Source organism: Lutjanus erythropterus, chromosome 19 (assembly GCF_056507025.1).
Source record: "Lutjanus erythropterus isolate fLutEry1 chromosome 19, fLutEry1.hap2, whole genome shotgun sequence".
In the NCBI taxonomy this organism is placed as follows: domain Eukaryota; kingdom Metazoa; phylum Chordata; class Actinopteri; order Lutjaniformes; family Lutjanidae; genus Lutjanus; species Lutjanus erythropterus.
In genome coordinates, this window is record NC_139335.1 from 23,783,349 (window position 1) to 23,797,971 (window position 14,623).

The window sequence follows — 14,623 nt, forward strand, 5'->3', positions numbered from 1 at the left end:
GATGATTTGTAGTGACAGCTGGTGCCATCAGTTGTGTGGTTTCCAGTGTAAAACATTGCATGGATGTTACAATATTTCCCCCCATAATACTGATAATAAAAACTGAACCCCCATCGACCAATAAACAAGTAAACATTGATTTTGTAGCGTGCTACCCCTTTAACATGTTTCTTCTGAGTTTCCTGTTCTGAAGGTGTTTGACCTCTTCAGTGTAAAAACGCTGTGTACAGAGATGTGTGTCACTGTCTATTACCTGAATGTCTCTGGACTGCAGTCTGACCGTCACTCCAATAAAAAAGAAAACATCTTTTTTGACTGCCTGTTTCTGTCCCTGACTTTCATGTGTGAAGTTTTGTATTATCTTTAAAGTGGTTATAATCAATATTTTTTATAATGTAAGAATGTGACAATATGAAAGCGGTGGCTTGGAGTGATAAACCTGCATAGAAATATCACCTGTATGCAGCTCCCCTTGGCTTTACTGAGCTTTTTAGCATCTTTCAGTTCATTGTTTGGCTGTTCGGCTGCAATTATACAGTTTTTGGTTCACTTTCAACACTCTCATGGTGTCATCTTTGGCCGCAGCATGCTGTTTTCAATGAAAAAGCTCTAAAAAGCCAGCATACACACCCTACTCACCACAAACATGAGAGAGGCACACTTAACAACTACATACGGAGCATATAGCAGCTAAAGAACCAGATATATCCCTGAGGAGCTGGTAGAGACCAAAACAGAGCTAAAGAGAGAATACTGGATTTAACGTTTGCCGAGCAGCAAAAAACATGAAATGATGATTATGTTGCTCTGTAATTGCAAATAAGCAACTGCTGGCAAGTGTGTGTTCATAGTTTGTTTGTGCTGCCCTGAAGTGGACAAAAAATTTATTGCAGGTTTTTTCTGTTAATTCTGTTCAATGAAAAGACTTGGGATGATCACTTTAAAAATGAATGCATTACAGTCCTTTAAGGACAGTCATAATCTCAGTTATTAGCCAAAATTAAGTAAAATATTAGTATATATAAAAAGCGCTAACTGAATAAGTTCAGTAGGTTTGAATGCAAAACCAACAAACAACAAAAAATAAAACAAGAAATACACCATAAGCAGTAATGAACAGAGTGCAAGCAGATTGTGAGTATTTTGATGCTTGTAAGAAACAAGTTGGTAAGTCACATGGGGATTCTAACCCTTGAACTTTGGATCCACAGCGAAGGTGACTTACAGATGGAACCGCTGGGGAGATGTGGTTTCCACAAGTTGAGGCAATCACAAAACTGGAGCATTTCTATCTGTTTAAACCTGAAATACTTACAAAAGTCAAAATGTTGATGAGAAAAATATGAAAAAAAAAAATCACATGCTGCTAGTCTCAGGTATTTTTTTCAAATATTTTGGTGACATTTGGACCAAACATTGAGCAAAAAAGAAAATGTTGTGCATACAGTACAAATTACAGCACTATCCATCATATGGACTTGCATTAATTTACCCTACAATAAAAGTCAGTGCTTTCCCCCAGTTAGGGACATGGATTTGTCCCCAATTGGACAAGCTGTTCTTTAGTCTGAAACATGCTCTAAAAGAAAGCCAAGTCAAACGCACTCACACATCTCCAACAAATATACAGGGATGCAGAGTGCTGACGGAAACAGCTTTATTGAAGCTGGACAGAAAAAAAAAAGAGTAAGCTGCTGTATGATGTATCGACAAACACTATATACACACACTCATTCAGACACATACACTCACATACATGCAGGACGAACGCTCACCCAGGTGGGCAGCGGTGCAAGCTAAGGGTCCTGAGAGAGAAGATGGACAGACTGTACACAGGTTGTACCCAGTGTCTCCCAAACACCCAGAGTGAACATGCCCAGTGTGTCGAAGCTGGAATTCAGACGGAGGCAGAGTGAGAGTCTCGGAATGAGGTGTTTTGTGTAACAATGTGTTATTTTGTGTTGCAAGCAATATGATCACACAAGGAATTTCTTGGTGGTAAATTATTATAACAAAATATATACGCTACTACCATGATTTTCAAAGTGGGGGCCAGAAGGGGGTACCAGGGGGGCCTAAGTAGGGAAACTGGAGAATGCTACTTTTTTTCCCCAATAAAAGTTTTATTTTTATTATAGAATATAGTTTATAATGCATTTTATTTAAAATTTAAATATTATTGTATTAATAAAAATAAAGAAACATATTCAGAAGTTTTGTTCGGTTTGGTTGCTTAACATCTGCTGTAGTACTGTAAATGGGTTTTTAAAGATATCTTACAAGGAGGCTCTGGCCATAAGCTAATGCTAATTGGGGGCCTTGGCATGGAAAAGTTTGGTGACGCCTGCACTAATAAAGCCGGGAGACTTAAAGGTATAGTGTGGATTATTTGAAATGGGTTTGTATGAGGTACTTGGTGAATGTATTACCTAAAGTAGATGGCAATGTACTGAAGATGCTTACTTTCCATCATTCATCCCCCCGCATGATGCCTCTCAGTGAACAATCCATTCACTCAAACACTTAACCGGTCTTCCTCTACAAGAAGCAATGCACAGTTGAAATCAAATAAAAAGCTACACTTAAATAAATATGGTGCTGAACAGCAGAACCGAACATGTTTGTGTTTATTTCGTTATTTAACCAAGCAGCCCTGCTGGGGAATCATACATTGTCAACTTTGAGGTTAACAAAATACATTTTGTCATTTGTCTGTTAAAATGAAACCACAAAGCAAGGTAAAAAAAAAAAAGTTAATTATACCATTTTTTTATATTAGGGAGCAATGCATTCAGTCAAACCTTCAGCTCGTCTCTCCTCTTTCTTCATTAAATAAATTGACAGTCCTGCTTAGACCAGTGCCAGCTGGAGACGCCCTCAAAGGATGTGAGTTGAAATGGAGTTGAAATGGAGCAACTGAGTGTGTAAACTGTGAAACCATTCACTCAACCTTATCAACAGAATTCTCATAGTAAGTAAAAACCACTGAAACCATCTCAAATTCCAATTCGTTATTAGATATAAGCCCCAAACTCCACTGGCTTGTGATCATACTGAACACAGCTGCTGTTCTCCACACTGGCTGCTGCAGGGCTCTGATGGGGCTGCATGGGGCAACTGAAAATTTGTCCCAAAATGGCAAACGGAGCAAAGGGAAAAAATGAAGGGCTAGCTGATGATACGGCTAATTGACTGCAATGAAGGAAACTCTTCATTCTCCCTGATGTGCAGGGTCTTGTGGGAGTTGAAGTCTTTGGGGGCCAGTACCTGTCTACAAGTGGGGCACACCTGGCAGTCCAGCTCAGCTGCTGCGTTAGCCACTGTGGTCGGTGTCTGCCAGGCATTCTTCTTGTTTTTGTTTTTCTTTCCTCCTCCAGCACCCGACTGCTTCTCCATCGCCTTGCAGTCTCCGTGGGCAGTCAGGAGCTCTTGCTGCTTGCCGGTATCTGGCAAGAGCACCAGCAGCTCATTGAAGATGCGGTTAAAATCATCTCCGAGCAGGTCCTTACAGCTGCGGTGGTACTGGGCTGCTGATATCACACCCTGACAACACAGAGGGAGGGTCAGGAGAGCAGAGTCTGGAGGGTTTCCTATTACATATGTTTTTGTCTCCACATTTACTTACTAATGCATATCAACAAGTTGTTCATACCATTATACAGAATTAATGTTATGATTGCTGATGTACATTTGAAAAAGTACACAATCCCAGAAGTAAATATTTGTGATTAAAGATGGGAAAACAAGATTCTCAGAATCATAATTTGGATTGGATTCCATAGAAACCCCAGGGTTATTATGTGGTGAGTACCTGTCTGAACTGTGCAGAGTAGTTTTTGAACTCGTTGAACTTTGACTCATCATTGTTGAGGTACTTTCTAATAGACTGGATCAGCTCCAGGTTCCGTTTATGGAAGTCATCTGGCACGAGATAACCACTGCTCGACACCTTGGGGGGTCTGGGAAATTAAAAAAAAAACAAAAAACACAACACACATTCACCCACTGACAAGACCAACATAAATAAATCAAAAAGAGATTGTATATAAATAGTGAGATGGTCTCACGGGACGACTGCAGAAGGAGCAGGATCCACCACGTTGCAGTTAAGCGGGATCCCAGTGAATCCTGGGGGAGGTTTGGTGGTTGACATTCCCAGTCCGGGTGGAGGTGGGGGTAGAGTGGAAGATGGTGCAGGAGCTGAGGCCTTCATTGGGAAGGAGCTCTTGAAGCCTGAGACATAAAAACAGTGTGATCTGATACTACTGCAACAGGATGACCTCCCAGCACTTAAGTTAATATATAAGGCATTAGGCATGACGTGTCAGAATAAATTGCATACGAAAAAGAAAACAAATTTGGGCAACAGGAAGAAACCTTGGAGTTCATTGGAGGCAGCAATCAATACAGCTGACAGTGACGGCCAGACAGCTATAAATTCAGCAAACACACCCCCAGACATAGACGTATTTAAGCCTTAATATTGACAAGACAGGAACTCTCAAAACTGCCACACAGACGAGAAGTGAAATTAGCTTTTTAGACTCCAATTTGCTATGTAAATACTTATTGACTCTGTATTTTGAGAGATAAGTTGGAGCAGTTCCAGTTCACTTGTGGTAAGGCTGTCTGACAGCTCCTTTCAGGCATTAAAACAGATGCACAGTCAGCTTCTAAGAACAAGTCAATGTCAATCAAATCATTGGTAATGATGTCGTCAAGGCCGATGGCAACATAAACGTATGCCTACTGCACACCAGAGGATTTTTTTTTTCTCGAGACCAGCCTTGAATTGGAAACACTGCTGCAATTGTCAACAGGGACAAATTGAACTAAAATCTTATCCTCTGATGTGGAGCCACCATTAATGTTACTCTATGTTGTACGTATATGTTACATATGAATGACACATTCACATATTGGAACATCCTCTGGAATCATTTATTTGTGGTATGCAATAGAGAATATTAGAGAATAAGAAAATGTAAAAAATGATAAATGTTGCGGTACAGTACCTGGTGGTGGGTTCTTGGTCATAAGAGCAGGGAAGTCCTCCTCTTGTTCAAGGGGGTCGTCTGAGTTGGGATGTGGGGTTACCACAACTGCCTCCTTAATAATGGGTGGCGATTTCTCAGGGTGGCCATTAGCCAATCCACTTGTCAGTGCTGCTGTCACAGCACCAGAGAGAGGTTTGTTCCAAGTTTTCTCAGGGACGTTCTCCTTCTGTGCTGCAGTTTCCACTGAGATTGCGCTTACAGGTTGTGTCATCCCTGATGCTGAAGATGCAGACGTGGAGGGAGTGGCTGTGTTCTTCTGCTGTTTCTTCTTCTTGCTGGCTTTGGAGGTTGGAGGATCAGGGTTGTGGGCCACTTTTGGAGGGTTGGAGGTCACAGTGGGTTTGCTGTTGCCTCCTTTAACAGTGAGCAGAGAGGAGATATCCAACATGGTGGGCACTGAGCGGAACTCCTGCTGCGTCATTCCTGCACTCTCATCATCAGAAGACGGAGGAGATCTGGTGGATGCTGCTTTACCATTGTCCCCTACTTTCTTTTTCCTCCTGGATGATGACGAGGTTGTGGAGGAGAGAAGCTGAGGGCCGGAGGATGCAGTTGAGAGCGGAGGGGGAGGTCTGGAGGAAGGAGGGGGATGAGTATTGGTTTTAACTACAGCAGTATGGTTGGACCAAGCAGAGTTGCTCCCAGCTGCAGTTTTAAGGGGCCGGATTTTCGAAACAAGAGCTGGGAAATCCTCCTCTTGGAAAGAAGAAGCCTTCTTCGGTTGGGAGGAGTATGCCGGGGTCATGGGGGATGTAACAGCAACAGTTGAGAGGCTAGGGAAGTCATCTTCCTTTAAAGCCGCACGGGCTGCTGTTACCGCCACAGGAGCTGGCTTTACACTTGAGAGAGACAAAATAACACCAGTGATTATACATTTCAACACAACATAGCCTGTGATGAGGATTTCAGTTTGTACTGTGTATGAAAAGTTACATGGATGTGGCAGCTGTGGCCCCTAAAGCTGGGAAGTCATCTTCTTCTGGATCAGTGCTCTTCATTGTTCTTACTGTGGAAGAGGTGACAAGAAAAATGCGTCAGCACTGTCACTGACTTGCTGCTTCTGCAGTATGTGTATCAGCCGTAACAACTAACAGATATTCTTTAAGGTAACTTTTAAAAACTCACTATTTTAGACTTGCTTTTTATTGATTTCACTGTTTTATTAACTTTTCTTGCATTTAAATCAGAACTTTTTATCAAAAGTTTCCTTGTTGTCTTTTTTTTTAATTTTATGTAACATGCTTTGTTTGCTTGTTTTAAGAAGGGCTATATGAATAAATAAATAAAGATATTAAAATTACAACTATTCTAATTATTATTATGAGTTGACTTAGAGACTACCTGAGGAATAGAGAGCAATATGTATCTATAAATGGTAGCAATATAGATTAATTCTATTTGAGAGACAGAGTGGCACAAGGATCTATTCTTGGGCTTCTTTTATTTCTCATTTAAGTCAAATAAGAAAAAACAGCTGTGCTACAGTTAATGTGCTCAGCATGTGAATGTATGTGTTTACATCGGATTCATTTATAATTATTATTACAACTTGTTTTGCTTTCTATATCGTCATGTTAAGTAGAGAAATATTCATATCATTAAGATATATTGTAAATCCTAGTGGGAAAGCATTTCTATAAGACCCTTTGGGTTTCACACCTCTCCTAGACAATCCCTACTTATCTATGTTTTTACATACTTGTTTTTCCATGTTATGTGAGCCAATTAGTTTAATTCAAATTACTGGCATCAATGACAACACAATGACTTGGAAGTATATTTTTTAACATTTTCCTTTTTCACCTGGAGGTTTGTTTGTTGGTTTGATTTGTCCGGTCCTGTTTCTGGGCTCTTCTGGCTCTGTTCTCTCCGTCCTCTCCTCTCGGGAGTGTTTGGGAGCGCTCCTCTCCTGGGCAGCTGCTCTCTCCTCCTGTCTACGCATTGCTATGGACGCCCTCCTAGCAGCTGCCATCTCCCTGTCCTCTTCCTCTCTGTGTGGATAAGGCCACATTTGCATGCACCCAAAAAGTGACAATGCACCATGACTGAGAACAGAGAACAGCTACCACATTTTGTATGGTTTGAACACATAAAAAAGCATTGGTGCTATATATCAACAAAAGCTGCACAGAAAAAAGAATGCCACACATGCACAGTGGGAGTAGGAGGTTGTAGGACACGCTGTTGTGACAATGTTGTGCTGCCATTCGTTAAATATTTTCCATGTTCACTTCTCAACTATGGCACCTGACTCTCTGCAAACCAGTAACAGACTCATAATAGCATCTATTTGCTAATTTAGACTCACCGAGAGTACCTCCAGCTCTTCTGTCCTCCCTGAAGCCTTCCTCCTCTTCCTCCCCGACTGCTACGCATCTCCTCATAGTCCTCACCTGTCACCAAACCTAAGGCCACACACATGTTTTATTCACATTCAAACTACAGTTATATTAACAATAATCCTCTAAATGTAAAGAGGAGGTCAGTCATCTCACATACTCACACACAAACACCCACCCACCCACACAAAACAACAACAACCTCACCAACCTTCATTTCTCCTCTGTTGTCTCGGGGCGTAGTTAAACTGCAGATCAATGTGGCGGTTCTGTCGAGCCTCTGCCCGGTTCTTGCTGTGTGCTGCGGCCTTGTGGGCCTTGTAGTCGATCTCAGTGCGGAATGCATGTGTGAACTGTTCTGTGGCACAGCGGCCTTCCTCACACAGATAGTGACTCTCTCTGAAGTGCTCGCTCAGGTATTGATAATCACTGTTGGTCGCAGGGTTAAAAAATGTAAACTGGTTTTGTTTTTTGTAAACAACACAAAAAACACTCATTTGTAAGTAATGACAAAAATGATTTATAGAAAGTAGGAATACATGATTGTATGTGGTTTGGACTGGTTATACACACCTGTAGTATTCCTGCGAACCATCTGCATCACAGAAATGGCAGAAGTAATGGTCCCTGCGCAAGTGTTTAAGCAGCTCATCATTATCAAGGTAACGGTCATCACAGAACTTGCAGAGCGGGTGTCCTCTGTGGCTGGTGTCATCTGGGTCTCCATGTGCTCTGTGACGTGCCAGTTCCTTACGGTTGTACCACTTGCGCTCATGGGAGAAGATCTGGTGGGAGAAGTAAAGGTTAAAGACAAATCTCTGACACATTCTACCTGGCTACTTCATGCCACCAAAGAGTATAAACAAAGTATTCTCAAAAATATTTATATTTAATGAACATCATCTAGACATAAGCCCTCAATATATTCCAATAAGTAGTTTCTACTTTATTTGTTAGCCTGTATATGTGTATTTGGAGGACCTGTAGAGTCTTGCTGTTTAATGGGGAAAAAGAGATATATTCATCAATAAATACAAGAATTAATCACACTGCCAAGAGAGTTATAGATAGCTGCAAAACCACTGGTGCTGGGAACAATGAAATTGATCAATATTTACTGATGATTCTGAAATGTCAATATAAAAATAACTTTTCCTTCCCTAGTGTCCTTTGATGCATGATAAACACTTTCAGTAGTTCATGGTAAGTGAGGTGACTTTATATAACTGAAAATGGCATTATACTGTGCAAGATCTTATGTAATGAACTTGTGTTTTAATCTATGGTCATGTAATGCTTGTAAAGGAGAATTATTTAGTGCCCTCAGGTGGTGCAAAAAATAAAATGTGAACACATTAATATTAAGGTCACAGTATTTCCAATTTTATATTAATATTTGATTATATTTATATGTATTTGACTGTATTTTATATTAAGTTTGATTCTTAGTTTCCTGTCACTGACATTTCACCATAGCTCTTATTGGCTATCAGTTTTCACACATAGATGTGGCCTCACTACTGCTTACTACTAATTAATCTTAGGAATGAATTACTAGCATTAATAACTAGCAAAGTGGAGCCTTACTGTAAATGTGTGACCATTTATTAATGACTTATACCATTGTAAAGGGAAAGACAGTGGATGGTAAAAAAAAAAAACACTGTAAAATAAAATCATACAGGAATTTAGTGGACTAAACTAATCTTTTCTCAGTAACTTAATGTAAAGTAGAAGTTTTACTTCTTCAAGTTGATTAGAATTTCTAGTATTAATTTTCAGAACACTTCAGAACATAAATTCTTCTAACTTCTAATGGTGAGATGAATGAATGTACTGTACAAAGTTCAATCAATTAAAGTAAGTTTCTAAATTAACATGATCAGCATATTAGCTGACGTCCCATCCTGAGGCCCTTCTTCTTCTTCCTCTGTGTGATTGAAGAGTTGTATGTTCAACTTAATATCTTAAGCTTGTTGGACATTTACAACTGATTTAATAAAGTTTATTTGACTAGAAAAGCTAATTTTGAATCAGTCCAAAATGACCTCAACTTGTCTCAACTTAAAATTTTACATTAAAACAAATGTATTCTACTACCAGAGAGTGGACCCAGCCAGTTTTCTGCATGACCAGCCTACACATATCCGATTCTGTGCTACTCATATTCACACACATGCTCTGTGTAATGGTCACGTCATATGCACAGCAGACACTGACCATAATGTCACACCCAGCACAGCGTTGATCACAGCAGCACACACAGACATGCTTGCATAAAGTCAGTGTTAGTGACAGACTCCAAGAACAGGAAAAAAGAGAAGACAAACAATCTTCAACGAGACAGAGCAGCTGACGGTGTCGCCAAAAAGACGTAAACTTTCTAGCTCTTCAGGCTAATGTTAGCCAGCAGCAGACTGCTGTTCACAGACTGACCTGTTCTGGCTGAAGAACACACAACCTGTGTTGATGTGTCTCCTACAACATTTTCTCATACAGACTTTAACTTCTGCTTCTGTGTTGTTGTTTTTTTACTGCAAAGTTTTACTAGAGCAAACTGCTGGACCATATCAGTCTCTGGTTTGTTTACATCTACTTCCACAAGAGATCACGTGAAATCGCGTCCCATGAAGTACATAATATTAATATAATACTATAAAAAGGCCTGGCAGTAATCTGGAAATTTCAAAGTCATTTAATAGTCAGTGTTTCATCATGAATATCCATTTTAGTTTTACAAAAAAACTTGCAAAAATGTTTGTGAATGCTGTCAATTAAATTTATTGCTGAAAATCAGAATTAGCAGGTCAGACCCTTAAAAAAAATTGCAAATGGTGCATCTCCATATTTTACAGTGCCTGTGTAAAGTAAAATGCAGGTAATCTATCAACAAATATATGGTTAAGCTGTCAGGTGTGAATGCTGCTGATCAAGAAGACAAAGTAAGCGAAGTAAACAATGACATCTGAAGCTTAACAGTACAGCAAATGTGGGCTCACTATTTGTCAAGCAACAGGCCACTGTTGCCCTTTTTATCTAATGTGTTGTAACAATTTATAAAAGATTTATAAGGTCTTAACAATGTAATTAATAACCTAATTATGAACCATTTATCAATCATATGTGAGGGTAATCTTTTTGTAAAGTGGAACCAACTCATTAGTATGCAGTGCAAAATACTTTGCACACATCAATGTATGAAAACTGCGTTACACCTTACGTATAATTGGTTATTTATAGTTTATAAAGTGTTTACAGCCCAATTAACCTAATTATAAGCCATTTATGAAGCATTTCTAAGGGCCATATTGCAAAGTTTTATTGTAACTTACACTGTCAGTTCTACAACTGGTCATACAAACAACAGGTGGTATGCAGTCTGACTAGTATGGGCTGGATCTCTGTGGGAGTCTGACAAATTACTGACACGCCCCTGGATCCCCTGGTTAATGATGACTGTACCTTGAGGTGCTTTGTGCAGAGCTTGCAACAGAAGAGTTCATGCTGCTTCCTCATGTGTTGCTCCAGCTCCTCAAACTTGGAGAAGACCTTAGGCTCTGAACAGCGGAGGCACTCTGGCAACAACAGATGCCTGAGAAAACACACAGACACACACAGACAGACAGACAGACGCACAAAATTCAATCAGGGTCAAGTTAGAGCAGACACGAAATGAAATACTACAGTCAGAATTAAAACCATACCAAATGAGCTTCTGATAACATGACTGTTTTTCTTGTATGTACTTGACTTTGTTGCTTCGAGTAATCAAACAGTTATATCAATGGTTATTTTAGTTTAGTCGAGTACAGAGTTCATAAAGACTCTCTCTTGTTGGTGGAGCAAATGGTTATTCTGTGGTTTCTATTATTGGTTATCAACAACAATTCCCTGCATCTGTATCTGGCTGCTATGCATTTGCACATGCAAGGCAAACACTTAGGTCAACACACTCTTTTTACTGCTTTTATACCTGGGAGATGGAAGCAGTAAACAGCATGGAATTGTGATTTGCTATCACAAGAAGACAACAATGGACATTTTTACTAATTTAGCAGGCTACTTTCAGGCACACTTTTTCTATCTGTGGTTGTATCTTTCCACCATGATTAATTCATGAGATCACTGCATGCTGAGAAGACAAGTGGTGCTTTTCCAACCATACAGCCTGCATGTATAAATTGCCATTTACAAGTTTACATCATTGTCAAAGAGATGTGGTCAAGGGTTGGGCAAACCGACGATGCCATTGCATTTTGTCTTCACGTTGAGTTTACTATTCTAGACTGAGCAACGATATCATCATCCATCGTAGTGTTTTACTGTGGACATCGTCATTTGCCAAGCTGGTAGACTTCAGCCAAACCTAATGTGGTCTTTATAGGGTATGTAATGGGTTAACCATAATGTTTTTTCTTAATGTGCACACATATGTAAATTTACACAAAACAAATTAGCTTGTACTACAATGCACAATGTAATTTTCTTTTTGTAGTACAAAAGTACAATTACTTAGTACAATTACTCATTTTAAAAGGACAAAGCTGTTCAAAGACCTGGGAACAGCTGGAGAATTTTTTTCTGAGTGCTTTACTCAACCTGGATAACTGGACTAAGATGAAGAAACATCTGGAATATCAGTACAGTATTGAATTACATAAAAAATATAAATAACTGTCAAAACTTGACATGAAATCGGCCTCTCTTCTTATTTTTTTAAACTATAAATCTAGCAATGTCAACCTAGTTTCTATTAATCCCTTACCCTGATTATGGCTACTTTTTCGAGGACCTGGTAGCAAAAAATTAACAGACGCAGCCAAAAATTACCAGCATTTGTCCAGTGGGTGAGCCTCCACTGACTGTAGCCACTGAGACCATCAACTTGGTTGAAAATTGAAGAGTTAAAATTTTTAGCAGTCTACGGACAACACAATCATGAGAATGGAGAACAGAGAAGAACAGTACCTGTACTGGGCATAGATCTTCTCGTTACTGAAATAGATATCATGCTTCTTCTCACAGGGGAACTGCTGGTAGGGCAGACATGAGAAGGCCTCCAGTTTTTTCACAAACACCACCTGAGAAAGACATGATGGTAAGAATGTATAAACTGCTGATCAATTCATGCTGCACACACTCTTTGGGACAAGTTGAGGGATGAAAGTGTCAGTTACAATGTTGAAACTATTACTTACAGTGTTTATATCCTGAAGCAGGTTTTGGTTTGACAATTTGGTAAAACTGATCATTTTTAGGAGATGGAAAATCTGCTCTTTTATTGTTACCTGGGATGTAGTACTAATCAAATATTGTGTTTTTGCAGTACCGTTGTATGCATTATGTTTGTTTTTCATTTGTAAATACATAATTCAAACATTAATTGCCAGAAACAATTCATGTCAATTTGTTGCACATGAAACATTCTAATGCAGAAAGTAAATAGTTCATACATGATGAAACTGCTCACAATAAGATCTCTGGATTAATTTAAGTAAACAAAAAAAGTCTAAATAACCTAGATGGACACAAAGCACAATAGGCCAGAGGAACACTATGCATTTTTGATTCTGAGGTGAACTGTCCTTATAACTTAAAAAGAAAAATTAATTTCATATAAATTAAAATACATTATTTAATAAAGACTTTTTAATATATAGTATAGTATATAGTATTTTAATAATACCTTGGGTTTTTGGTATCACTGTATCCCAAATAGTTACCACTACTCTCACAAAGATCTTATGTAATGTTATGGGTAGCATATGGAATTGTGGGGAGGCATTACAACACCAAGCTACTACAGAAGATAATATATATATATTAGGCACTAGAAGCTCTGTAAAATTATTAAGTTCAAAACGTTTCAACGATAGAAACATCCAGTTCAAATAGCTGTTGACACTGAACTTTATACATTTCACATCCCATATTCTGAAGTTGACAGCGAGCGATAGTTTCGAAGGGAGTGCTAGGCCCTTTCTGGTGTCACACCATCCAGCTGAGTTGACAAGTTGGCTGAAGTCCATTCAGCTATCTACTTCTATCTGAGAGGAACCAATTCAACATAGAGGTGGTGACTGACAGACTGACAGGCCAGGTACCTTTTAAACGGTCTAGCATGTAAATATACCACAATGACACTTAGCCAGCTACCACACTACTGACCCGTTAAGATTAACGTGCTCACGCTGGTTTGTTTGGGAGGTGACAGCTGATATGTTCCGCTGTCTTAAAAGCATGGACAGTTCACTAAATCACAGACTCATTGTCAAATTAAGCAAAGGCGGATAAGGCCTCGTTGGTTAGCACGCTGTCAACTGCTTCGTGAAGGCCAACCTGTTACCGAAGTCCACCTGACTTAAGGTAGAGCTAGAAGCTAACTAGCTAACCTACACTTATGGACTTGCTAATGTTAGCGTTAACTACCTCAGCTAAGCAAATGGCAGCGAGAGAAAAGTAGTCTGGGCAGTTGGTATACACCGTAGGCCTCTGTCACATTTACCACCAATGTTTTTCATTCATTATGAGCCTAGCTAAGAATATAATGTAAAAATAACTGCTTATTTGACTACATTAAAACTACCACAGCCATGCGGCCTAGTTAGCACCACCGACCGCCATCCCCGAGCCACACTAGCAAAGAAGGCGCACCTTATCGAGCTCCTCCCGACAGACGGCGCAGTACTTCTGGTCGCACAGGACCCTCATCTTGGTGGAGCAGCGGTAACAAACCGGGTGGTCGCATTTTCCTAAGGCGAAGATATCTACTTCTTGGCAACACAGGACGCAGTGCTTCTCTGCTTCTTTTGTGGCTGTTGAGTCCATGGTGGTGAGAAGGCACAACTCACTTTAATATTATTTGTTATGAAGGAGAGCCCCACAGCCGTTCAAGTGCTTACGTAATTATGAAAGTCTGAGCTACTGCCGTGTCGCGGAAGTGTCGTACATCTGATCTGTAAAGTATGTGGATGGTCGATGGAGCCTCCGCTGTGTCGCTGCTTACACTTATCACACACGTGTCTATCTGCGGATGCTATCAGGACTGCTCCACGTGCGTGTATCCCATGGTGTGAGCTGGACGCAGGGCTCATCAGTTTGTATGGACGAAGCAGTCTAAAGGCCTATTTGGTTACTGATTAGATAGGGCCAGGTGTAAGAAAAGTTAAGTATGTCTGTCCTGTAAATAATAAAACAATGCACCTTTTTATTTATTTTTTTTCTCCA

General features: G+C 39.8%; 1 protein-coding gene across 1 annotated transcript; it reads right to left on the reverse strand.

Moving 5' to 3' along the window:
• Positions 1–2,591: 2,591 nt before the first annotated feature.
• On the reverse strand, positions 2,592–14,355 carry znf598 (zinc finger protein 598). The gene is made up of 12 exons (XM_084744301.1): positions 14,051–14,355; positions 12,365–12,477; positions 10,859–10,988; positions 7,970–8,181; positions 7,608–7,825; positions 7,366–7,462; positions 6,861–7,048; positions 5,991–6,063; positions 5,016–5,896; positions 4,068–4,233; positions 3,812–3,959; positions 2,592–3,543 (listed from the first exon to the last, which is right to left on the reverse strand). Exons 1-12 carry the CDS (start codon positions 14,222–14,224, stop codon positions 3,169–3,171), a joined length of 2,775 nt encoding a protein of 924 aa, XP_084600427.1. The 5' UTR covers positions 14,225–14,355; the 3' UTR covers positions 2,592–3,168.
• Between the last annotated feature and the right edge of the window lie 268 nt (positions 14,356–14,623).